We start from the raw sequence: 26,012 nt of genomic DNA, 5'->3' as shown, positions 1-26,012 counted from the left end.
ATGTCATTACACATGTTGTAATGGGTGAGTAATTGTGGAGTGCTTAAGAGCCTGTAGCTGAAATATTGCTTTGTCTATTCTCCTGCAGTACCTCTAAGGGATGCTTCTAAGACTGCTCAAGACTCGTAAATAACAGTAGGGCCTTGGCCATTGAGAGTTCTGGCTGGTGTAATTTAATTCATCATTTTAGCCCTGGGACAGAAATGAACGCAAGAGCTTCAGTTCAACATTACAACCAACAGGAACATGAATAAATTAATATTATTACCTCATGTGTACAATCATTTAATTAAGGGTTCCAGGCATTCCTTTTGTTAAGATTCTGAGCACACAGGACTATTAAATTATTTTGGGATCAATATTTTAGAGGGCAATCATTTTTAACTCGATTTTTTCATTTATTATTCCTTTGGTATTTTATTTATTCATAACACTAATCAGATTTCTATTACTTTTTACTTTGATTTCAACGACTGTTTATTTCTGTATTTTGTGTTTTGACGTAGGTTGCTTCAGATCATGATCTTGTCTTACATTCTTCCTGTGTCCTCGTGGTGTATTTTAATCACACGGTGAACACTGATTAATTTTACGTGCATCTAAAACCGTGTTCATCATTTGTGATAGCCACTGGCCTTTTAATAAATTTATGATCACTAGGTATAGGTTAGAAAACAAGCTAAAGACTTGGGACAGAATTCTCCGACCTTGCCCGCGGCTGGGATTCTCTGGTCCCGCTGCAGCGAAAGAAGATATTTGGCTGAGCGCCAAATTCTCCATTCTCACCGGCAGCCGTGGCAGGGTGAACGAGATCAGACAATCTGGGTCTAGGTGACGTTTTGGGGGAAAATAGTTCGACTGAAAAGGTTAGTTGAGAACCCACTGGTTTTGTACCAAAATATGAGACTATTTGCACCCCTTAAAAGCTTGTACTGTAACAATTGTATATCAGATCAATAATATTAGACCTTTATACCTAAATTAAATGCATGTGTCAATATACACTGATAATTTTGTGGATACAGGAACAGTAATGTTCCATATTAATTTCACATATATTTACAAAGACCAGCAATCAGATGTTGACTGATCCTGGAACACTCTGGAATGCAGAAATACTATCGTGACTCTCTTTACAGAAATAGCCCACCAGCTGCCACAGTTCATCAAGTCGGTTATCCTATATAGTGCAGCGTGCCTACATTTGCCATTCCTCTTTTTCCTCCCATGTTTCAGACGGAAGAGGCTCACCCTTAATATCTGTTCAAGCAATTATAGCCAGGAAGTACAGACTTAATCTTACCCTTAATCAGTTCAGCCTATTTAATGTTAAGCTACAGATATTGCTGTGGTGTAGTGAAATTTAATAGAAAAGCATTTTTAATAACAAGTTTTTGGGCGGGATTTTCCAGTTGTGCCTGACCCGAGACTGGAAATTCTGCCCCAGGTCAGTGGACCTTTAAATGCTCTGTCAAATTTTCCCTCCTGCCCATGACGATTCCCGCAGTGGGTGGGACCCAAAGTAGTTTTTTAATTCATTCGTGAGATATGGGTGTCGTTGGCTGGCCAGCATTTATTGCCCATCCCTAGTTGCCCTTGAACTGAGTGGCTTGCTAGGCCATTTCAAAGGGCAGTTGAGAGTTAATCACATTGCTGTGGCTCTGGAGTCACATGTAGGCCAGACCAGGTAAGGACGACAGATTTCTTTCGTTGAAGGGCATTAGTGAACCAGACGGGTTTTACCGACAATCAACAATGGTTTCATGGCCATCAGTAGATTCTTAATTCCAGATTTTTAAAAATTGAATTCAAATTCCACCATCTGCCGTGGCAGGATTTGAACCCGGATCCCCAGAACATTAGCTGAGTTTCTGCATTGATAGGCTAGCGATAATACCACTAGGCCATCGCCTCCCCTACATTTTCCTCTATAAGTCAGAAATAAAAATCTGTAAGTATGCAGTAGGTAAAGGTTGTGGAGCAAACAAGACTGCATGCGTGCCCTATTTCTGTTTCAGAGCTCTATTTTCTCTCTCCACAGATGCTGCCAGATCAGCTGAGTTTTTCCAGCATTTTCTGTTTGTGTTTCAGATTCCAGCATCCGCAGTATTTTGCTTTTATATTAGGATGCATACTCTTCTGCATCAGCACAACTATGGGGGTTGAATTCTTTTCACCAATGACCCTGTCACACTGCTGGTAGCGAAAGCAGGATCTGACCCCAGCCTGGTGGGCGGCGGGACCCTGATTCAATTAGGGGGTCACTGCTGAGGCGGCTGCTGTCCAGTTGAGAATGGTGGTTGGACACCAAGTGCTGCTGGCCCAATCAGAGCAGTGGCTGAGTTGCCTCTGCAGCCCTACTGCTAGGATTGGCCATTGCTGAGGCTCCGTGACCAGGGAGACAGGGCCGTGTCCTCGCAGGGTGTCGAAGCTGGGGCTAGCAGGCAGATTCCAGTGATGGGGTGGGAGGTAGTTGTGCATAGGCAGCACCGCTGTTGATGGGGCAGCCAGGCCTCCAGAGGACCCTCCATGGGCCAAGGAGCACCCATCAAGGAGGGCTCACTGCAGAACCCACTCAGGGTGGGGAAAGAGTGGACGGGAGGGGTGATGGTAAGGACACCTGGGTTTGCCTGATGGTCTCAAAGCAGCAAGCCTCCCCGATGTGGTCAAAGTGGCCCTGAATTTTCCACTTAAGTGGCTCAATTTGTCTCCCAGCATGTGTCCATGTTGCTAAGATTACTGCTGCTGATAACATGCCATGGCATGGGATGATGTTGACTTCCTCTCTGGACATCTTCCTGCTGCTATACTGCTGGCCCTCCCACCTCCCAGTCTGTCTGCAGAGAAAGATTCAGCCCAAATGAGCCAGACTGACATTTTAAAACAAGCACAGAGAGGAAGCATAATTGGAAAAATGCAACAGGCAATCTCAGTCAAGTAATAGTCTCTTGAAGAAGGAAAAGACATTAAAGAACCACAGGGCCAGTGAATAGCTGAAGTAGTGAGATGCACAATAAGGCTGTGGAATGAGTAAAATGGACAATCTGAGGGTCAGATACCATAGAAGAATCATAGGGGGGAATTTTACCGGCACGTCCGCTCAAGATACGTACGATCCCGCCCGAGGCCATCGGAGAATGACGTTCACCGAGCCTTGTCCGCCCCGGAATTGGACCGAGCGTGCCAGTAAAATTCCGGCCATAGGATCCCTCCAGTTCAAAATAGGCCATTCGGTCCATTGAGTCTCTGACAGGGTATCTTACCTAGGCCTTCTCCCTATCCCCGTGATCCCACACATTTACCATGTCTAATCCATCTAACCTGTCCACCATGAGACATTAAGGGGCAATTTAGCATGGTCAATTCATCTAACCTGCACATTTTTGGACTGTGAAAGGAAACCGGAGCACCCGGAGTAAACCCACACAGGCACAGGGAGAACATGCAAACTCCACACAGACAGTGACCCGAGGCCGGAATTGAACCCGGGTCCCTGGCGCTGTGAGGCAGCAGCGCTAACCACTGTGCCACCATTATAGCGATAAAAAAATCAGGTTTGAGTTTGAAATAGAGCTGCCGAGAAAGTACAGAGAGTCCATTAACTCCAAAACAGAGAACAGGTCAACAGGGAATGGATTGGATTAGTCTTGATGATTTACATAACCGTTACCTTATCTATATTGAAACTAATTTGAAATGATGATGTATATAATCAGAAACATTTTCTCTGTGGGTATGTCTACGTTGGCTTTCGTGGGATGACTCAAAGATTTTCCTCATACTTATTAGGATTAAAGGCCAATTGGAAAGATCAGGGGAATGAGACTATTTGCATAACTCTTTCAAAGATTTAGCACAGGAATGATAGGCCGAATGGCCCTCTATGCGCTTTGGTGATTCTGTGACCAGAGTCAAGCTGCCTGGTTTAAATTTCAAACAATGCTTGGCAGTTAACTGTCAGTCACCACCAACTGGTGCATTCTCAATGGCAAATGCTCTAACATTCAGAGTCCACTTGCCAAAAAGTCAGCACTCTCTTCTCAATTGGGATAAAATTATTGCTTTCACTGACATTGATTTTCTTGTGGATTGTCCTGGTATGTGCAAGACAAAAATAAACATTAAAAGTCCAGCTCTGACGAAGAGTCATTCCGACCTGAAACATTGGCTCTATTATCTCTCCACAGGTGCTGTCAGACCTACTGAGTTTCTCCAGCATTTTCTGTTTTTGTTTCAGATTCCAGCATTCGCAGAATTTTGCCTTTATAATAATAAAAGTCTATTTTGTTCAGTAATATTCAAAATTGTATTTCCATAATACCTTATGAGATAAATCAGCTTTCAGTACTCACACAAACAGTACGATTCCAGTGTTGGCCATGGCATAGGATAAGCCAAGAATGCCACTACCCATGATAGCATTACTGAGGTTAAAGGCTGACATTCCAAATGATGCCATTCCAGGATGCTGCATAAAATCAAAGACCCGTGTCAGCACAATTCCATCGACATTTACTATGATTTTTATGTTAATTTTTAATTCAGGGATCTTTTTCACTGATTATAAGACTTTTAAAAAACCTGACAACATAAGCAATGATGGACAATAAACAGTGTTACTCACATATTCTTCTTGATATTCTTCATACTTTTTTTTCCCGGAAAATTCACTTGTGAGAAACCTCTGAATTTCGACATCATCTTCGTCTATGAATTGGCTAGGGAAGAGAAGCAACCCAAAGTAAGGTAAACGCTCACTGGGGTTTCAGCCACAAAGGAAGGTTATAAAACTGATCTCTGTCTCTTTAAATGAGGCACTTTATCCTCACGGGGTAACTACGGAAGGCCATTTGGATCATCTTGCTCATCCAATCAGAAAGATGCTACCGTCTCCTCATTAATGCATTTTTAATTATGTTTTTCTCTTCTCCCAATCTATGCAGATGGCCCTTCTTCACATTCATCTCTTTAATATTGCTGACATCGGCTGGAATTCTCTGACCTCGGCCGCGGCTGGGATTCTCCAGTCCCGCTGCTGTGAATGGAGATTTGGCTGAACGCCAAATTCTCCATTCTCGCTGGAAGTAGTGGCGGGGCGTATGACACCGGAGAGCCCCAGCCATCATTTCAAACAATCATAAGAATTTATACTCCATTTATTCTGTAGTATAAATTGTCCTGTAAAGCACAAGATGCAAAGCTTCTACAACCTGCCTCTCTCTTTACCAATATTAAAAGTCTATTGTTTTATGTGAAGTCAAATTACCGAATGTCACACCTAAATCTTCCTTTTATGAGTTTGAACCTGTGACCCCATTTGTTAATCTGATGATATAGATTGATTTCCATTCTTCAATTTCCACATCATTTATGATACACTATGGGCGAGATCCTCTGGCCTCCTAGCCACGTGTGTCCTGTGGGTGGGAGGTGGAGAATTTGTTTGCTAGCGGCAGGATTCACTGGTCCCACCACTGTCATTGGGTATTCTCATTGACATCAGCGGGAAACCCATAGGCAGGGGTGTGCTGCCGGTGGGACTGGAGAATCCTGCCGGCGTGAATAGCCAGCGAGTTCCAGCCAATATCCTTTGCCTCCCAGTTACCTTCTTTCAAATTTCAGAGGCTCCAGTTTTTCCTCATACTTCAATCTCTAGGGATAATTCTCAAAGTTCGTCACTAATTGTCCCGAGGGCTTGAATAGCACAAATGCTTACTTTTGTTAGAGCAAGGATTGGGTCAGGTCTCAGTATTAAAGCTAAGGTTTGGCCAGGGGATGATGTGGTTTTGAGCATGACTTCCTCTAACCTCGACTTTACTCCACAGTTCAACATTCTATTTGATTTATTGAGCGGCACGGTGGCATAGTAGCTGCCTCACAGCGTCAAGAACCTGGGTTCGATTCCTGGCTTGGGTCAGTGTCTGTGTGGAATCTGCACGTTCTCCCTGTGTCTGCGTGTGTTTCCTCCCACAGTCCAAAGATATGCAGGTTAGGTGCATTGGCCATGCTCAATTGCCCCTCAGTGTACCTGAACAGGTGCTGGAGTATGGCGACTAGGAGTTTTCACAGAAACTTCGCTGCAGTGTGAATGTAAGCCTACTTGTGACAAATAAATAAACTAGTATATATTAGTTGTTTGTGTTGAATCCAAGACCCCGACATCCTCTGAAATATCTACACTTGTTTGAGTCTGGCTTCTTGAACTGCTCCGATTTTAATTGTCTCATCGTTAACCCGCACTTTCTTTCAGCTGCCTAGTCCCTTAGCTCTTGAATGCCCCTGCTAATGCTCCCCACCTCTCTTTTATCATTTCAGATGGTCCTCGAGAACTCCTTCTTTGATCAAGCTTTTGAATAACATATATTGGTATATCATCATATGTGGTTTGTCAAAATTGGCTTTATAATGCTCATTGAAGTGCCTTGGAATGTCTTGTCACTTGAACGGCACTATATAAATACAAGTTGTTGTTGTTGATTTCTTTCAACTTCGTTAGCTATTTTAACTGCACCCATGGAGTAGTCATCTTATTCTTCTGCATGTTACTTTGAGGTTTCCTATATTAGCTTATATTTGTTGTTGTTCCACTATTTACGCATGTTGTCTAACTCCTTGCAGTTCCATTGCAGCCAGTTCATGATCATTAACTGTAGCATCGACGTAGACAAGCAAACAATTACCCCTTTGCTTGAGACAGTGAATATTAATTAAAACGAGACTCCTTCATGTGCCGTGCTACTTTATGAACCTTAACCTCTTTCCCATAATAACATTTACAAAGTTCAAGCTTCAGAGGACATATAGAAATAAAGAGCTCAAATTCAAATAGTTATACTTAAAACTCTCTTCTGCTTTTGTAGTAACTATTCTTGTAAAATATTGATTTCAGTCTTTGTCAGTCTCATACTTTACTCTTACCTGCTGATGGTAACTTTTTCCGAATCTGTCAGTTTAGTATAGCCGTCATCCATACTGCTCCCACTGATACTCTCATCATCAACCTCAGTGCTAACCCTCTTCAGTTCCATGCGATCCATTCTTTTTTGACAAGACAAAACCAGTAAGCAAAGGGAAAAATAAACGGTACAGCGATCCCTCAGGTCTTTCAGGATGCTTCTTGAGCTTCTGTGTTTCTTTCCTGGACAGAGTGTTCTGTTGAATCTAAGTAAGAAAACCAATTACACTGGGTCAACATGCACTGCGTAATAATGAGCACACTTATTCCGTGCCTTAGCCCTTTCACATTTACCCTTCTGTAAAACATTAAAAGAGGGGTTGTCATATGTTTGTCAGGGCATTTATTCTCTTCATTGACGTCAACAACTTCACTGTGTAACCAAGTTAAGGGGTAGGCCACAAACATAATGCAGTGAAAACAGAACGCCATTTTGACAAACTAAAAAGTTCAGACAATTAATGAGAATACAAACAGATAAAATACACAAGGACGGGTTAAAGATTTAAACCCGCCCCCCCTGCACACAATGTATCAAAAGCTTTACCACAACTGGCTGTTGAGGCATGGTCTATTAACGTAAATTAAATAGGAACTGGATCAGAATTGAAGCAGAAGGAATATTAAAGGGAAATGTCAATGGCGTGGGGCGCGATCTAACCAGCCGTTCACGCCAGACTCCTGCTGCAGCGAAGTCGGTGAATTTGGTGACAAGCCAAATCTCCGCTCACGGAAATTCAGGCTGTGATATTAGAGTAGTTAGCTTCGTCTGGAATGCAAATTCAGTCAAATTACCAATTTCTGTGTCAGCAAGCCAGCATTGAGTCGCGTGGCTTGGCTAGAGAAGCTGGATTTGTTCCGGTAGCGCAGGTTAAATTAAAGGGAGATTTGACAGGGGTGTTCCATATTCTGAAGGGTTTGATACGAGTAGATGGGGGCTTCCACAGGCAGGAGGGTTGATAAGCAGAGGTTGCAGGTGCAAGGCAATTGCTAACACAAAGCAAGGGAGGGGGGAACTATTTTTATGCAGTAAATTGTCACAATTTGGAACAGTGCCTGAAATGGTGGTGGAAGCAGATTCAACAATAACTTTTAAAGAGCATTGGATATATACCTAGAAATATAGGAAATAGGAACGGGGTAGGTCATTTGGCCCTTCGAGTCTGCTCCGCCATTTAATATGATCATGGTTGATCCTCTATCACAACACCACACTCCTGCATTTCCCCGTGTGCCTTAATGTAGAAATCTATCTATTTTCTCCTTAACCATATTCAATGATTTGGCCTCCACAGTCTCCGATGGTAGACGATTCCATAGTTTTACCATCCTCTGAGTGAAGAAGTTTTTCCCACCTCCTAAATGGCCCACCCTATATCCTGAGGTTGTGACCCCTATTCGAGACCACCGCCCCCACCAGAAGAAACAACATCCCTGCACCTAGTCTGCCCATCCCTGTCTGAACTTTATACATTTCAATGAGATCCATTCTCATTCTTCTAAATCCCAGTGAACACAGGCCCAGTCAATCCAATCATTTCTCATATGGCAATACGAGGAAGGGAGATGTTTGGAGGGAATCAGGGAACAAGTTTATTTATTAGTGTCACATGTAGGCTTACATTATCACTGCAATGAAGTTGCTGTGAAAATCCCCTAGTCGCAACACTCCAGTGCCTGTTCGGGTACACTGAGGGAAAACTTAGCATGGCCAATGCACCTAACCAGCACGGGTCTTTCGGACTATAGGAGGAAACCGGGGCACCCGGAGGAAACCCATGCAGAATGTGCAGACTCTGCACAGCCAGTTACCCAAGCCGGGCGGCACGGTAGCACAGTGGTTAGCACTGCTGCTTCACAGCTCCAGGGACCTGGGTTCGATTCCCGGCTTGGGTCACTGTCTGTGTGGAGTTTGCACATTCTCCTCGTGTCTGCGTGGGTTTCCTCTGGGTGCTCCGGTTTCCTCCCACAGTCCAAAGATGTGCGGGTTAGGTTGATTGGCCATGCTAAAATTGTCCCTTAGTGTCCTGAGATGAGTAGGTTAGAGGGATTAGCGGGTAAAATATATGTGGGTAGGGCCTGGGTGGGATTGTGGTTGGTGCAGACTTGATGGGCCAAATGGCCTCTTTCTGCACTGTAGGGTTCTATGAAATCTATGAACCCAGGTCCCTGGCACTGTGAGGCCAGTGTGCCACCGTGCTGCCCAAGTGGGGAAGTAGGACTAATTAGGTCGCTTTTTTGGAAAAGCTGGCACAGGTTCAATGGACCAACTGGCCTCCTTCTGTGCTGTATATTTTTATGAGTCAAAGCCATATGGTAAAAGTAATTTAGATTGTACTGTTAAAATATAATCATGAAAATATATTCTGAGATACCTAAAACAAGTCATTAAACAGAATTTATTCATTGAAAATTTAGGTTCATAAACAGCAGTTTTATTTTATCCTCCTGCCCTGAGGCCTAACCAACAGCTGAAAAGCTGACAAATTAGGTGGCCTGTGCTAATTGTATATCAATGTGGTTAACTGTCTGCAGGTGAAAGGCGTTGACTGAGTTGTTACTTGAGCACATATAAAGAGATACTTACTGACAATGGGGTGAGGGTTGAGTTAGGTGGTGTCTATTTATCTCACATTGTAAATAAGTCTAAACTGAATATAGATTGGCTCTGGTTTCATTCTTCACCAGCTGACCAGGGTTTAGCTTAACAAATGGCCTCGCAAGCCACTCAGTTTCAAGGGCAACTGGGGATGGGCAATAAATGCTGACCAGCCAGCAATTTGATTTATTTTTGTCAGATGTATTGGAAAATAGTGAACAGCATCCTTTCTGGCTCGCTATGCAGACATAACATACTGTTCATAGAGTACATAGAGGAGAAGGATAGGGTGCAGAATATAGTGTTACAGTCATAGTTAGAGTGTAGAGAAAGATCAGCTTGATATATGGTAGGTCCATTCAAAAGTCTGACAGCAGCAGGGAAGAAGCTGTTCTTGAGTCGGTTGATACGTGATCTCAGACTTTTGTACCTTTTTCCCGACGGAAGAAGGTGGAAGATCTGGGGTGCGTGGGGTCCTTGATTATGCTGGCTGCCTTAAATTGATGCCCATGTCCCACGAATAAATACAAAAAGAGCAGCCGTACCCCTCCTAATTATTAATTGCAGGGTGAGGGTAACCTTTGATTCCCCTATCAAACGCCCCCACCCACATGTAGGCTGGAATTCTCCAGCCATTCATATCCCACCACTGCTGCCAGTGAGGAGAGAGACTTTGGCGCTCAGCCATATCTCCGTTCATTGCAGCGGGACTGGAGAATCCCAGCTGTGGGTGCGGTGGGAGAATTGGGTCCTCTTTCTCAATTGAACCGACACTCTGCCATTTTTTGGTAAGATTTCGCCCAGAGTTTTTGATGTCATCAGAATCGGTGGGCTGAATTCTCCTGTTCCGCTGGTCAGCCTGCAAGAGAAGGGAGATGGCATGGAGGAGCAGAGGGGCCCCCCGGAACCTGAAGGGAAGAGGATCAGCACGAGTACAGCCCGTGGTCCTCCCACACCTCTGTGGAGTGTGAGAATGGCAGCGTGATGTCCCTCCCACCCTTTTGCCAGTCCCCACGAAGGAAGGGCTCTCCCTCAGCTGTGATATGGACAGGAACCTAGGACGGAGGACTCCTCACGGCCCCTCCTCCTGAAATGGCAATTCTGGGACCACCCCTGGCTCCGAGTTGAACTTATCCGTCTCCCCAGTGTCCTCTCCGGTGCCTCTTGAGCAGTGCACGCCGCGGAGGATGCTGGCTGCCTGAGCGCTCACTCCAAAATCCCCTCCTCAGAGGTGAAAGTGCCAGGTTCACACTTGTGGAGAGCTGTTGTAAATTGCGCTGACGTGACATCACGCCTAGGCCTGCTGAATATCTGGTGAGGGTGGGGGGGAAGTCCTGGAGAGAGTGCTCGCTAATTACATGCTAATGTATTAAAATAAGCTGCATCTTTCACACCACTCCACCGGCGAGGGGCCGGGAAGATCAGAACTTGGAAACCCGCCAGTGAGAATCACACTCTCCGGATTTTGAGCTCACACCGTCATTCCCACAGACGCAGAATGCAGGCTCAAAAATTCCCCCTCAGTGTATTTAGAAACTATATCATAAATCATGTACGGGCTGCCAGACTTATGTATACAATGTTTTTGAATGAATGGAATTTCAGCATGGAATGAAATTGGGCCGGGTTTATCTGTCACTGCCAATTCCCACCACTGCTGAGAATTAAAATCAGCTCGAATGGTTTAGCCTGATGGGGCAAATTTAGGTAGTTGGGTAATTAGCTGTAGTCCATGAAGGGCCAATGGCGCTTCTCTCTGTTACAGAGGGAGAATTGGTTATTTAGCTTAAGGGAAAGCATTCCGTCAGCATAGGTCAAGGTGAGGACTCCATGAGCGACCACAGCTGGCACAGGGATTGAACCCGCGTCACTCTGTCCAGCTAGCCAACTAGCCCTGCCCCAGCTCAAATGTCCTGGTTTCCAGAACACACAGCACGAGTGCTCAATACCACACACTGCTCATTCCACAAAATAAGCACTCCCCAAATATTTATCCTTAACAACCAGTGTTATCAACCTTTGCAACTGGCTGAAGCCTCTACAATAGTTGCATTAGAAATTGTGCAATAAGGGGAGAAGGTTAAATAGAAACTTCGCTGATAACCAGACTGTGCTATTTGTCAATGTGATGACGTGGGTTTGATACAATATTTAGCACTCCTAATACAAGATCACAAAAAACACACAAAATAGGGGCAAGAGTATCTGACCCATCAAGCCTGCTCTGTAATTCAGTATGATCATGCCTGATCTTTGGTTTCAAGTCCACTTTTCTGCCTGTTCCTTAATTCCCCAAGAGAGCAAAAATCTGTCAAGCCCAGCCTTCAATGATGGTGAATGGGGAGACGATGGCCTAGTGGGATTAACGCTAGACTATTAATCCAGAAACTCAGCTAATGTTCTGAGCACCCGGGCTTGAATCCCGCCACGGCAAATGGTGAAATTTGAATTCAATAAAAACTATCTGGAATTAAGAATCTACTGGTGACCATGAAACCATTCTCGATTGTTGGAAAAACCCATCTGGTTCACTAATGTCTTTAGGGAAGGAAATCTGCTGTCCTTACCCGGTCTGGCCTACACGTGACTCCAGAGCCACAGCAATGTGGTCGACTCTCAACTGCCCTCTGAACAAAGGCAACTCAGGATGGGCAATAAATGCTAGTCAGCCCATATCCCATGAATGAATAAATCCACAATTATCTGGGGAAGAGAATTTAAAAGATTCGCAACCTTTTGAGAGAAGTAATTTTTCCTCTTCCCAGTCCTAAACGATTGGTCCCGTTATCCCGACACGGTGCCCCCACGTTCTAGATTTCCCAAACAGTGGGAGCAATCTCTCAGCATCCGCACAATCAAACCGCCTCAGAATCTTGTATGTGTCAATGAGATCATCTCTCATTCTTCTAAACCCCAGAGAGCATAGTCCAATTCAGCCTCTCATCATAGAACACCACCCCACCTCATCCTAGCAACCACTTCAGACAACCTTCACTGTATCGAATCCATGAAAAGAGCTATTTAAAAGAAAGCTATGGGAGGCATTTTTCTGTGTTAATCTTGGTTGCAGTTACCATTTATAATGTGGCATACAAAGTGGTGAGAATGTACCTGTGTGTTTAGCAGATGAGGTTGTGGTGTGGTTGGGGATTATTGCAACCACAAATAAGGACAACCTCCTTCAGTATTTCTCCTACGATGGCACCTCCAATTCTTCAACACCAATGGGGGCAATGTTGCTCACTTTCGATGCTATTAATCAATAGTCTATCAACTGGATTTAGTTGGCTCAATAGGGGTCTCACCCACCAGTCTGAGAGCTGGTGTGGTAAACCACCACGCACTGCCAACCACCCTCCCCACTGCCACCATTGGGCCTTCCTCAGACTCAGGACCTTTGGGATGAAAGTCCATCCCGCCAGGAGCTGCTGAGGCCAATCACAGGCTGTCAGCTCCTCATTGCCATCACTGCCACCAGGAGTGGTGGCAGCTGTCGGTAATGCACCCACCAGCAGACCAGAATCATTGAGTAACCTCCAGGCCAGAAGAGAGTGAGGGCAAAACAGGCATTGTGGGACTGTGGGGCGGGAACCATGGGGTGGGAGGGGAGGGGTGAGATATAGGGACAGGGTGCAGGAGGGTTGGAGGCAAGGGCAGGGATGGCTTTCAGTGGCACCCCTGCTCCTTTCTCGACGCTGGGTCTTTCAATTGGACATTGAGCGCCTGATAATGAGAAACCACTTCGCCTTCTCCAGCAGGCTGCTGGCAAGCCTGGCAGGATTTGCCACACGGCCCCAAGGGAGCACAGAAAAGGCTGTGCAGCCTCCATTTAATTCCTGAGCCAGCACTAAATTGCAGTGGACTCGGGGATAATGGTTGTCAATTGGCTCATTAATTGATATTGCCACCAGTAGCTGGTAATTCCCTGTCAGCTCCTTCCACTCTGAATTAATCAGTGGCGGTTTTGCTGCTAGTGGGAGGCTGGTATGGAGCCTTGCCCATGATTAAGAGGGCTTGCCCACCATGACTCCTCCTGCGATGGGTTGGATTAGATCTAGACTCAGATTTTTGGCATCATGATTTCCTTTGACAGCATCAAACAACTGCACTCTCCTAATGTTAGATCCCTGGGGAAGATGACTATAGGTCAGTTCGCAAGATTTTCATTTCCAAGTGTGCTTCTCAAACAAGGGGGAGGGGCTTTCATCCCAAAGTTTGGTGCCCACCTACCTCAGGGGCTCAGGAATTGCCGTGCCATGGTCTTGTCCAACCCGTTCTTACCATAATGGCAAAATCTGGGATCTCATTGTTAAAGGGGGTTGATCAAGTTTATTTATTTATTAATGTCACAATTAGGCTTACATTAACACTGCAATGAAGTTATTGTGAAAATTCCCTAATCGCCACATCCTGGCACCTGTTTGGGTACACCGAGGGGGAATTTAGCATGGCCAATGCATCTAACTAGCACGTCTTTTGGACTGTGGGAGGAAACCGGAGCACCCGGGGGAAACCCACGTAGAGAGCGTGCAGACTCCGCAGAGTGACCCAAGCCGGGAATCAAATTCAGGTCCCTGGCGCTGTGAGGCAGCAGTGCTAACCACTGTGCCATCGTGCCACCCTAGTCGTAACATGTCAGCCAAAATGTTGGGAAACATTTTTATCCAGTTACTGGCAGATCATATATGAAAAGAGCAGCCCTTCATTAACACAAAATAATGTGTTCGAGTATTGAGGCTGTTGATAAAAGACCCTTGGGCGAAACTTTCACACTGACAGGATCACCTGGTGCCGCTGATGGCGCACCCCCCACCGCGGGTTTCCCAGCAGCCTGGGGTGGACTCAACAGGAAATCCCATTGACAGCGGCGGGACTGGAAGATCCCGCTGCCAGCCAATGGCAGGCCGTCTCCCACTGCCGAGGAACGCACCGCGGGGAGGCCAGAGATTTTGCCTTGTCTTGAAAATATTGACATAATGGAGTTAAATGAACCCAGCTCAGAAGAATGAAGAAGGCACTGATGGCATGAATGGTGCGAAGAACATTCATCTGCCATCAAAGATTTATCATCGTCCAAAGATGTGGAATGGAGACAGGTGGGAGATAAAAATAGCCCCGTCGGTATGCCCATTCCCTGGCACCATCGCACACCCAGGCTGTTTCACAGAGGCAGGTTGACTCAGGGACAGCAGAGCTGTCTAAGCACATGCATTGGATGGCCAACAGCATTCTAAGAGCCCATTGAAGCCAATTAAAGGAGGGCGACTGAGTTTTTCCAGTTGTCCTCCAGGATCCCACAGTTGGCAGGGGCTGGTTTAGGTGCCTGGGAGCAGCCTCCCAGTAGCTGGCTGGTGGACTAGTGTACCAAACTGGCCGAGAGGGCCTCCCTGCCAGCCTGAGTGCAGCAGCAACCATGGATCACCATGGAGAGGGGCTCCTGCACCCACAGCAATGGTGGACTATCTACAAAGGCCACTTCTTAGTTTAAAGTTGCAATGCGTTGGAGGATGCCTCCATTTTGAAGCGCCCCCTCCATTACTTACCCTGCATTGCAACCGCCCACTCCTTTCGCGCAGGAAAGACTCTGATTGGTCCTCCAGCTTCAACAGCCTGTCTGCCGACCTTAATTGAATGGGGCGTCTGCCTCCAGATCATTTAGCGGGGGCACCCCTGTGAAATCATAATGGATGACAACGGGGGATGGGGTGGCATAGTGGTAATACCACTGGACTAGTATACCAGAACCTCAGGCTAATGCTTTGGGGACACAGGTTCAAATCCTAACATGGCAGCTGGTGGAATTTAAATTGAATTAGTAAAATATGAAATTAAAAACAAAAACTAGTCAAAAGGTGACCACAAAACTACTGTGGCTTGTCATAAGATCTGGTTCACTAATGTCCTTTAGGGCAGGAAATCTGTCCTCATCTAGTCTGGCCTACATATGACCTACATGTGACTAACAGCTATGCGGGTAACTCTTACACAGAACATACTCTTGATGGGGGACTTTCAATGTCCATCGCCAAGAGTGGCTCAGTAGCTGACCAAATTACTGACCAGGCTGGCCACATGTTAAAGGACATAGCTCCCAGACTGGGTCTTCAAAGGTGGTGAGGGAACCAACAAGAGGAAAAAACCTACTGGACTTTTTCCTCACCAATCCTACCTGTCGCAGCTACACTTGTCCATGACAGTAGGAGTGACTACCACACAGTCCTGTGGAGATGAAGTCCCATCTTCACATTGAGGATACCTTCCACCATGTTGTCTGGTAATACCACAATCTCAATGGAATAGATTTCAAACAACTAGCAATTCAAAAAACTAGGCATCTATGAGGCACTGTGGCTCATCATCAGCAGCAGAATTGTGTACAACGACAATTGTATACAACCTCATGGCCTGGCATATCCCCCTTTCCCAGCAAGCCAGAGGGTCAACCATGGTTCACTGAAGACTGTAGGAGGCCATGCCAGGAGCAACACCAGGTCCACTAAGGCCTGGTGAAGCTATAACACAGGACTACTTGTGTGCCAAAGAGTGGAAGCAGCATGTGACAGACAGAGCTAAATTATCCCACAACCAACCAATGGGTCAGCTCTAAGCTCTGCAGTCCTGCCACATCCAGTCGTGAATGACGATGGACAACTAAACAACTCACTGGAGGAGGAGTCTCCACAAATATCCCCATCCTCAATGACGGAGGAGCCCAGAACGTCACTGCAAAAGATAAGGCTGAAACATTTACAACTCAGCCAGAAGTGCCGAGTGGATGATCTTTCTCGGCCTCTTCCTGAGGTTCCCAGCATTACATTTGCTAATCTTCAGATAGTTTGATTCACTCCATGTGATATCAAGAAACGGCTTAAGGCGCTGGAGACTGCAAAGATTATGGGCCGTGACAACATTCCAGCATTAGTACTGAAGACTTGTGCTCCAGCAACTGCCATGCCCCTAGCCAAGCTGTTCCAGTACATCTATAACACTGGCATCTACCCAGTGATTTAATGATTTTCATTAGCAGACTGAGTGAGAAAAAGAGGGTGAAGCATAATTTAGTTACAAAAGTGATTAGTCATTTTCTGTCTCCGACTGGAAGCTATCATAGAATCCCTACAGTGCAGAAGGAGGCCATTTGGCGCAACAAGTCTGCACTGACCACAATCCCACCCAGGCCATATCCCCTTAACCCCACGTATCTACCCTGCTATTCCCCCTGAAACTATGGGGCAATTTACCATGGCCAATCAACCTAACCCGCATATCTTTGGACTGTGGGAGGAAACCGGAGCACCTGGAAGAAACCCAGGCAGACACGGGGAGAACGTGCAAACTCCACACAGACAGTGTCCCAAGCTGGGAATTGAACCCAGGTCTCTGGAGCTGTGAGGCAGCAGTGCTAACCACTGTGCCGCCCTATCACTAACCATCATTAATTCAAGGACTAATGGGGCTCCCGTGTTCAAGGTGGGAATAAACTTCAGAAGCTATTAGTTGTCCTGAGTGTAAAGTGTGAAGTAGAAACTTTATATACTTATGCGAAGCTCCTTCATCCATGAGTATACAAAAAAAATCAGCATTATACAATAACTCAACGTAATGACGTAATTTGAACATGAATAAATAAAGCATAACGATAAACTGTAATCATTAGATTTGGAGATAATGAAGTGGAATCTCCCTGAGTTTTATTTGCATTACAATGTTGCAATAAGTGCTAAGTTGGAATGACCTGTCTGTTATAAAATGGTTTAAGAACAATTCAGAAGCACTTACCTAAAATAATCAACGTTCTTTCAAGTAATTCAACACTGAGGTGCTGCTTCTTTAACCTTTGCTTTTAAATCAAATCTTAATAATTCTGAAATTAATCTTTGTTGGGAATTTGATTACCTGTTAGAAACAAAAAAATAATGGCAAATTAGGCCAAATGATTGGAACAATTAAAGGAAAGTCCAAATTAGGTCAGCAGTTAGCTCTTGATCTTTACTGAAGTTTAATTGAATGTGCAGAATTTCAATTAAAATATATTTTAAAAACAATTTTTGCACACACAAATATTCCATTCATCTTAATTCACTTTCATTAATTTTTGATTTCAATTGTAATTCTGCAAAAGAAAAGCTTTTTTTTCACGCGAGGCTTTCCTTCCATATTGGCAGGATTATTTGATCAGGAAATGACTTTCAATGGATAGGCTTCCCTTAAGGAGTCATGGGGTAACTCTCACTTCTGCCTGGACTGTTCGAGCCCCACTACAGGACTTGAAGACATTTCATCTCAGTTGACATTCCAGTGCCGTTCAGTGGGAGGACGGTGCATCTGGATGCAAAAGTTTATTTTTCCGGTATCCTTGGCAACCGTTATCCCACAATCAACACCACCAAGAATTGTTTAATTGCCAACTTATCCTCATTGCTGTTTGTGAATGTTTGTCATGTGCAAATTGGCTGCAGTGTTTCCCTACATTGCAAGAGGAAGACTACACTTTATAGAGATTACCTAGCTGTGAGGAACTTTGTGATGTACTGAGGTGTGAAAGGCACCATATAAATACAAATTCTTTCTTTCTTCTTTGCCCATCCCTCCTCTGAAAGCCCTGCGTTTTGCAAAGATGCAATTCCACAGACCCTGGCTGCTCGATTATGATGTGGAGATGCCGGCGTTGGACTGGGGTAAGCACAGTAAGAAGTCTCACAACACCAGGTTAAAGTCCAACAGGTTTATTTGGTAGCAAATACCATAAGCTTTCGGAGCGTGCTGCTCCTTCGTCAGATGGAGTGGTCTCTGTAGACCACTCCATCTGACGAAGGAGCAGCACGCTCCAAAAGCTTATGGTATTTGCTACCAAATAAACCTGTTGGAGTTTAACCTGGTGTTGTGAGACTTCTTACTGTGCCCGATTATACCCTGCTCAACTGGTTTCGGATGGAGCATGTAGCTCAGTTTAAAAACAGTCGCTTCAATACAGTAACTGTTAATGTAAGCCTACTTGTGGCTAATAAAGAAATACAATTTACATTTACTTTTAAGTCTGATATGAGCCGGGGGAAAAATCAGGCAACATACAAATTGTATCCAAATTAATGGAATCCATCTTTGTACATAGAATCATTATAGTACAGAAGGAGGCCATTTGGCCCATCGAGCCTGCACCGACAACAATCACACCCATGCACTAATACAGCCCTCACCCCTCTCCCCACCCTCTGACACTAAGGGGCAATTTAGCATGGCCATTCAACCCAACTTGCATGTCTTTGGAGTCTGAGAGGAAACTAGAGCACCCTGAGGAAACCCACGCAGACATGGGGAGAACTTGAAAACGCTACACAGTCACCCAAGGCTGGAATTGAACCCAGGTTCCTGACGCTGTGAGGCAGCGATGCCAACCACTGTGCTACCATGCCACTGTGATCGCTTCAAGGGATCTAAATCCATGCAGTGTATAAAGAGGACTCTCGTGCAAAAATAGTACCAGTGATCCTCCATTTAAAATGATCTTACAGTCTTTGATTTTGGTTTTGAATAAAGAGAATTCTTATTCCTTGAGCTATAAAACATCTTGAAATGCATTCCATACTTTGACATCCTTTTTGACATAAATTACTGACACAACTCAAGATCATTTTACATCACCCTAGCCATTTCCATCACTCCCATTCTTTATCCCTATTATCGAAAAACTACCTGGCAACATTTCTGAGCTGATGGTTGTTTGGCAACAGCTAAAAGGCTGCTTGGATGAAAGCAACTAAAAGTACATGCATGACAAGGGCAACTTCATATGAATCTATGAAACTTAAACCAAAGGAACATGGTGCTTGGATTTATTATTCCGCAGCGTAAATTAATCAATCGTCGACAGAAGATTCCTTTCTAAAATTACCACATTTCCAGGAAACAAACGATAGTTTCCAAAAGTACTATCAGAAAATAGTCGACTAGTGTTCAATTTCATTTTATAAAAACAGATTTAGAAAGGTTTCTAATATATTGTTGATTAAATACATCCCACAGTCAAAATCATTGAAAAATTAATCTATCACAACTCCATAATCTCGTTTAAATAAAATAAGAGAAGGGTTAGTCAACAAGTTTCAAATATGTAAGTAAAGCAAAGTAGAAGCACTCATTCAGTTATGAAAACCAATATTACCTTAATTCATATAGAAGAATTCTTCCTCAAATTATTGCTCAACTCTGAAAGGCAACTTTTGTACTGCTGCACATAGAACCTTTGACTGATTGCATCACATAGACAGGTAAGCAGATGAATAAAAAGAGGGGGGAGTATACTCGGAGAGCCAATCATGAAATGTACCAAACCCAACGCTTCCATTTAACGATTGCTTACATCAGTAATACGAAAGTACAGTATCTTATCCAGGATCAAGATTAACCCGGTCTCTGTTTAACCCGTCAATGTGGCATGAAAGCAAAATTCTACAACTGACAGATCTACCATTCTGGAGAAAGTCTGATTGAAAAGAAACAACATCAGGACTCTAATACAGTGCTCCGATCAGAAATTATCTCATTGTCTTTGGCATGATTTAAACCTGTGGCGCAAATGCAAAATGATCCCAGAAAACTTATGTTGTTCTTTATGGACGGGCATGCATGAAAAGGACAAGGCTCAGAACACAAGATTCTTCCACAATGACTCCAGCTGAAAGCAGCAAAGATTGGGCAACTAGGGAAGTCCTGATTCATTGCGAGCAAGCTTGGGTTGTAATCAGCTGAGATTGTTGGAAATAGGAAAGACTGCAGAACTCCATAAACCTGGGAGAAAATGAGTCCGAGTTAGAGAAAACATGCTGAATTTGGATTTTAATGTCTTGGGGATATAGAGAGGAGCACACACATTAGGGTTGCCAACTGTGATTGAATGTATTTCTGGAGATTTCATCACATGGCTTGCCCTTGCAATGTGACCATTATTCGATCAACACATCCATCTGCTGCCTCCCTGCGCCATTAAGAAAGCAAATAGACTCATCGCCCAATTGGATGAAGTTTGGGCTGTCAGTCAATCAGTCTTTTCTCCGCCCCGCACCCCCACTTTCAACATTTTCATATCAGGTAAAGAGACATGCTCAAAGGAAATGACAATTTTATTTTAATGTCCGGATGAACGGATCAATGGAATGGACTGGTGGATGAATGGGCAACACGGTGGCACAGTGGTTAGCACTGCTGCCTCACAGTGCCAGGGACCTGGGTTCGATTCCCGGCTTGGGACACTGTCTGTGTGGAGTTTGCGCGTTCTCCCAGTGTCTGCGTGGGTTTCCTCCGGGTGCTCCTGTTTTCTCCCACACTCCAAAGATGTGCAGGTTGGGTGGATTGGCCATGCTACATTGCCCCTTAGTATCCCAAGATGTGTAGATTAAGGGGATTAGCGGGGTAAATATGTCCTCCCACAGTTCTATATGTCCTCCCACAGTCCAAAGATGTGTGGGTTAGGTGGATTGACCATGGTAAATTGCCCCTTAGTGTCAGGGGGACTAGCTGGGTAAATGCATGGGGTTATGGGGATAGGGCCTAAGCGGGATTGTGGTCGGTGCAGACTTGATGGGCCGAATGGCCTCCTTCTGCACTGTATGATTCTATGATTTTTCTCTGGGACTACACACAGCAGTGTCCTGGAGATTGACCTTTAATTCATGGAGGCCCCAGGCCAATCCTGAAGGGTCAGCAACCCTCTAAAACATAGTGGGAGGAACAAAAAAATTAACAGCAGCAGTTTGCAGCAAAAAGAATAGAGAGTAAGGGAATGAGAAATCTCACTGAACTGAAAATGAGCTTATATTTACGTCCTGAGCACGGAGTAAATAAAAATGGAAAGCCCACCCACCCCTCCTCCTCCTAAGAGCATTAACGTTGAGCTTATAAATGGTTAAGTGCTATTGAGGGCTTTAGAGTTTGCTACGAGGGAAGAAACCATGGTGACGTAAGACTTCTGTTTAAAGTCAGAAGTCCGCTCAAAAGTGTTAATAGATGAAGAGGCACCAAAATATCGTAGATAATAAGCAAAGTCTATTCATTTGGTCGCGTCTACATCTGGTGCCAGTAACCCTACACTAATAAAACTAGATCACTCTGTAGACAGTTAGTTCCAACCGGATCGGTTAGGGAGGAACAGCGGGCCACAATAAGAAGTTATATCGGGCTGAAACGGGACTACCTAAGGGTGGGTCTTTTCCCAAATGATAGTGAAAATGGAGAATAGGCTTCCAGCGATTGCGATAGGAATTGATCGGCTGAATTCTTTCAAGGGAACTGCACCAATTACTTGACAGAGAACACCTTCTATACCACATGACATTAACCAGCACCGAGCAGTCCATGCATTAGTTACAATTCTTTAAAGAGAGGAAGCTTGCAGATTTCTCTCTCCCCACCCCACTGAATTGAGTGCAGTTTTTCAATGGATTTCTCTCGTGTAGGAGATTACATGGTGCCAGACAGCTTATGCATCATGATGCACAACACAAGCTGGGTTGACCAATGGATCTTTTCATGTCCATCATTGTCCACTTGTTTTCATTCTCACAAATTGAGATGTGACAATTTCATTTTGCCTTCAGTTCTCCTTTCACAAAACAATTGAAAACCCCGGAAGACAAATAGATTTTAAATCAACATAAAAGATCAGATTCTGCTGAAAGTACCTCACCATGCATCAGTCAAAGACAGGACAGCCTTGTGCGCACGTGCTAATTGGATTCAATTTAGTCAGTGGAAAGTTGGCTCCTTGTCAACTCAGTATCTTTCAAAATAAAGTTTACAGACACTCGCTCTTTACCCTTCGCTTGGTACTGACTGCAGCTTTACTACAGCAGGTGTAAAGCCTTGTCGACGGTGAGCAGACTTTGGAAAGGCAAGAAGTGTATCACACATCTTCAAGATGGGTGGCACAGTGGTTAGCACTGCTGCCTCACAGCGCCAGGAACCCAGCTTGGGTTCGAAGGATGTGCTGGTTAGGTGCATTGGCCATTCTAAAGTCACCCTCAGTGTACCCAGGCACCAGAGTATGGCGACTAGGGGATTTTCACAGTAACTTCATTGCAGTATTAATGTAAGCTACTTGTGACGCTAATAAATAAAATTAAACTTTAATATTTCCTCAACTAAAAAGCCCAATCAGTTGAAAGCGTTCACACTCAAGACACTCCACTTCCAGTACAAAGTGAAAAACACTTTGCAACTCAAATGTGTTCTGGTCTACAACAGCCAGAAAAAAAATTTGCCCGATTTTCAGGTTGCGATGGTGGCGAATGTGTCCACTGAACAAGACAGCAACTTCCTCACGAGTGCAGTGAAACTTGGAAATGCTGAAGTTGCTGTCAGTGATTCCCTGCTCCTACATAGGTGGTATATGGGCAGCACGGTGGCACAGTGGTTAGCACTGCTCCTCACAGTGCTAGGGACCAGGGTTCAATTCCCAGCTTCGGTCATTGTCTGTGTGGAACTTGTGCATTCTGCGTGGGTTTCCTCCAGGTGCTCCGGTTTCCTCCCACAGTCCAAAAGATGTGCCGGCTTGGTGCATTGACCCAAACAGGCGCTGGAATGTGGCGACTAGGGGAATTTCACAGTAACTTCATTTCAGTGCTAATGTAAGCCTACTTGTGACTAATAAATAAATAATAAATTTAACTTTAGGATGCATTGCTGAAGTCCCAATAGATAGGGCGGCATGGCGGCACAGTGGTTAGCATTCCTGCCTCACAGTGCTAGGGACCCTAGGTTCAATTCTGGCCTCGGGTGACTGTATGTGTGGAATTTGCACGTTTCCCCATATCTAGTGGGTTTCCTCCGGGTGCTCCGGTTTCCTCCCACACTCCAAAGATGTGCAGGTTAGGCTGATTGGCCATGGTAAATTGTCCCTTAGTGTCAGGGGGATTAGCAGGGTAAATACATGAGGTTACGGGGATAGTGGCTGGGTGGGATTGTTGTTGGAGCAGGCTTGATGGGCTGAATGGGTTCCTTCCGCACTGCAGGGATTCTATGATTCTAAGATGACAAACCACTGAACTGATAAGATTTTCCTTTTACTCTATAATACCACAGGTAAAAAGAAATCCCGAAAAGATTCCACATTGTTAATGAGGTGCAAATAGGCTTTTAACATATGAATTAGGTACAGGAGTAGACCATTCGGCCCGTTGACCCTACTCTGCCATTCAGTAAGATAGTGGTTGATCAAAGTATGTTCTCAACTCTACATTCCCTCCTATCCCTGGTACCCATTGACTTACTTGTCAATCAAGAATCTACCTCAGGCTTTAATAACTCAATGATCCTACCTCCACTGCTCTCTGGGGAAGAGAATTCCACAGACTCACGGCACTCTGAAAGAAAACACTGCTCCATCTTAAATGGAAAATCCCAGCCATTCTCTTACCAATGTCCTATTCAATGGCAGCAAAACATTTCTACTTTTATATTCCATTCCCCTTGCAACAAACACCATTTGCCTTCCTAATTACCTGCTGTACCTGCACACTAACTTTTGGTGCTTCATGCACCAGGACGCCCAGATCGCTCTGTATCTCAAGCTTCTGAGATCTCTCTCCATTTAAAATAATTTGCTGCTTTTTTATTCTTCCTGACAGAACGGACAAGTTCAAATTTTTCCCTCATTATACTTCATCTGCCAAATTTTTGCCCACTCATTTAACCTATCTAAATCCCTTTGCAGAGTCCTTCTGTCCTCTGCACAGTTTACGTCCCTGCCTATCTTTGTGTCATCAGCATTCATTCAGTCCTGTCATCTAAGTAATTGATATAAATTGTAAATAGTTGAGACCTCAGCAGTGATCCCTGTGGCACTCCACTCATTATATCACAACCTAAAATTGACTCATTTATGCCTACTCTCTTTGGTTTTTCTTTCCAGACTTCACAGTAGACAAGGCAGACTTTCATCTATTCCCTCAGCAAGGCCTGGAATAGGTCACTCGCCCGTCACCAGAGCCTTATAGCTTGAGGGACACCACTCTGGATAAAGCGTGCCTGACCTGGAATCTGTCCCATTCTTGCCTGCTATTGATGTGTGTTGGGAGGCCACACTTCCTTGGCCGTGGGGTGGGACCCGAACCCAGAGTTTCTGGTTCGGAAGCAGGGGGCTACCCATTGTACCAAATGACCCCCTTGGAATCACTGAGCCTTAGCTAAAATAGTTAAGGAGGACCAGAAGCTAAATTAAAAAGAAATTTCCTTTGCTGCATGATTTAAACTATCCAACTGGAAATATATTGGTGAAATCTTAATATTACCTTCCCCACAGCACTTTGAAAAATATATAGACCGACAGTGCAGCACAAAAACAAGCACAAGTTGAAATTAGAGTCTTATTCATGAAAAGAAATTAGAGAGCATTCTGCATACATACCACTGTGCCTCTCTTCAACCTTCTGTAGTTATCTCCAGAAAATAAGACACCACAATCATTACTGTGTAAGCATTACTCACCCAAGATATGATGTAGGAATATGTGTTTAAGTTTACTGACTGATTCAGCCTTATATGAGTGTCATCAGTAATGTACAATCGTCATGTCAGCTACTGCAAGTAAGGAATTACAAGCTTTTTATTTTTGTCTATTGTTCACAATAGAAGCTTAATACCAGTTGTGGTAAGATGGATCCCAATTGCAATGGTAGTTCTTAGGCACTCAGACAATCTTGCAAGCTCTTCAGTTTGAGCACATAATGAACAAGTGAAAGATTAAGTACCGTAACAGCAAATAAAAGGTCTCATGATTTTATACCTCACTTATGCTGTAGAAGTTGAATTCTATCAGTGTCTTGAGAAGTGGCTGGCACTTGCTGGATGCAAAGGCAGTCATTTGTTTTACTGCCTTAGCAGTAGGTTTGAGTGCCTTTTTTCACTGGGGAGAGAGGCTGAATCGGCCTGGGCTTGATCAGTATGCTGTGGAAATGTCTACACCTCAGACTGGATTTTCACTCAGTCAGGTTGACTCAAGACATCTTCAGAAATGGCGGTCGGATCCAGATTATGGGATTCCTGACCCCATTTCCAGGCTGTCTAATTTTTGAGAGCCTCTTTAAAGAGTATAGGCTGGGTCTTGTCCCGACGTGGCCGGCTCCATTGTGGAGATAGGTGTGCTCCACTGCTCTGTAATTTTCATGGAGTCAGGCCAGGTTTTTATAAAGTCGTGGTTCAGGACTCCTGAGAGGAGAGGTGAACCCTGGTGTGCATGAGGGAGCCTTTAAAAGGTAATTTCAAAAGGTCTCCCATGTGCCCCTTTAACTGAACTCTGCCCTTCCACCACCCCCATGTCCCCTCATGCCTCCTATTGCAAGATATGGCCCTTCCATGCCCATTGAACCATATAGTGTATAGTGGAATGTATAACAAAAAAGATTTGAAAAAAAGGTAATCCATTGATAACTTTCTCCTATGCTTGAAAAAAAAGTCTGGCTTGCA

General features: G+C 44.5%; 1 protein-coding gene across 4 annotated transcripts in view; it reads right to left on the bottom strand.

The window, feature by feature from the left end:
• LOC144498509 (sodium-coupled neutral amino acid transporter 4-like) overlaps window positions 1-26,012 on the bottom strand; it is a 78,550-nt gene that overhangs the window by 32,365 nt on the left and 20,173 nt on the right. For 2 of the 4 annotated variants that reach the window (XR_013498722.1, XM_078219726.1), the window contains exons 1-5: window positions 19,717-19,851; window positions 17,334-17,450; window positions 6,919-7,161; window positions 4,625-4,718; window positions 4,353-4,468 (exon numbers count right to left, since the gene is read on the bottom strand). Coding sequence is in view for 3 of the 4 variants with exons in the window: in XM_078219726.1 (XP_078075852.1) it covers window positions 4,353-4,468; window positions 4,625-4,718; window positions 6,919-7,037 (329 nt within the window). In the remaining variant the exon portion in view is untranslated. Of the gene's footprint in view, window positions 1-4,352; window positions 4,469-4,624; window positions 4,719-6,918; window positions 7,162-17,333; window positions 17,451-19,716; window positions 19,852-26,012 lie in introns of those variants that run through there. The other 2 variants (XM_078219727.1, XM_078219729.1) reach the window with 2 other exon arrangements.

This window comes from Mustelus asterias, chromosome 9 (assembly GCF_964213995.1).
Source record: "Mustelus asterias chromosome 9, sMusAst1.hap1.1, whole genome shotgun sequence".
Lineage (NCBI taxonomy): Eukaryota > Metazoa > Chordata > Chondrichthyes > Carcharhiniformes > Triakidae > Mustelus > Mustelus asterias.
The sequence above is the reverse complement of the archived record's forward strand: the minus strand, read 5'-3'. Positions and strand labels throughout refer to the sequence as shown.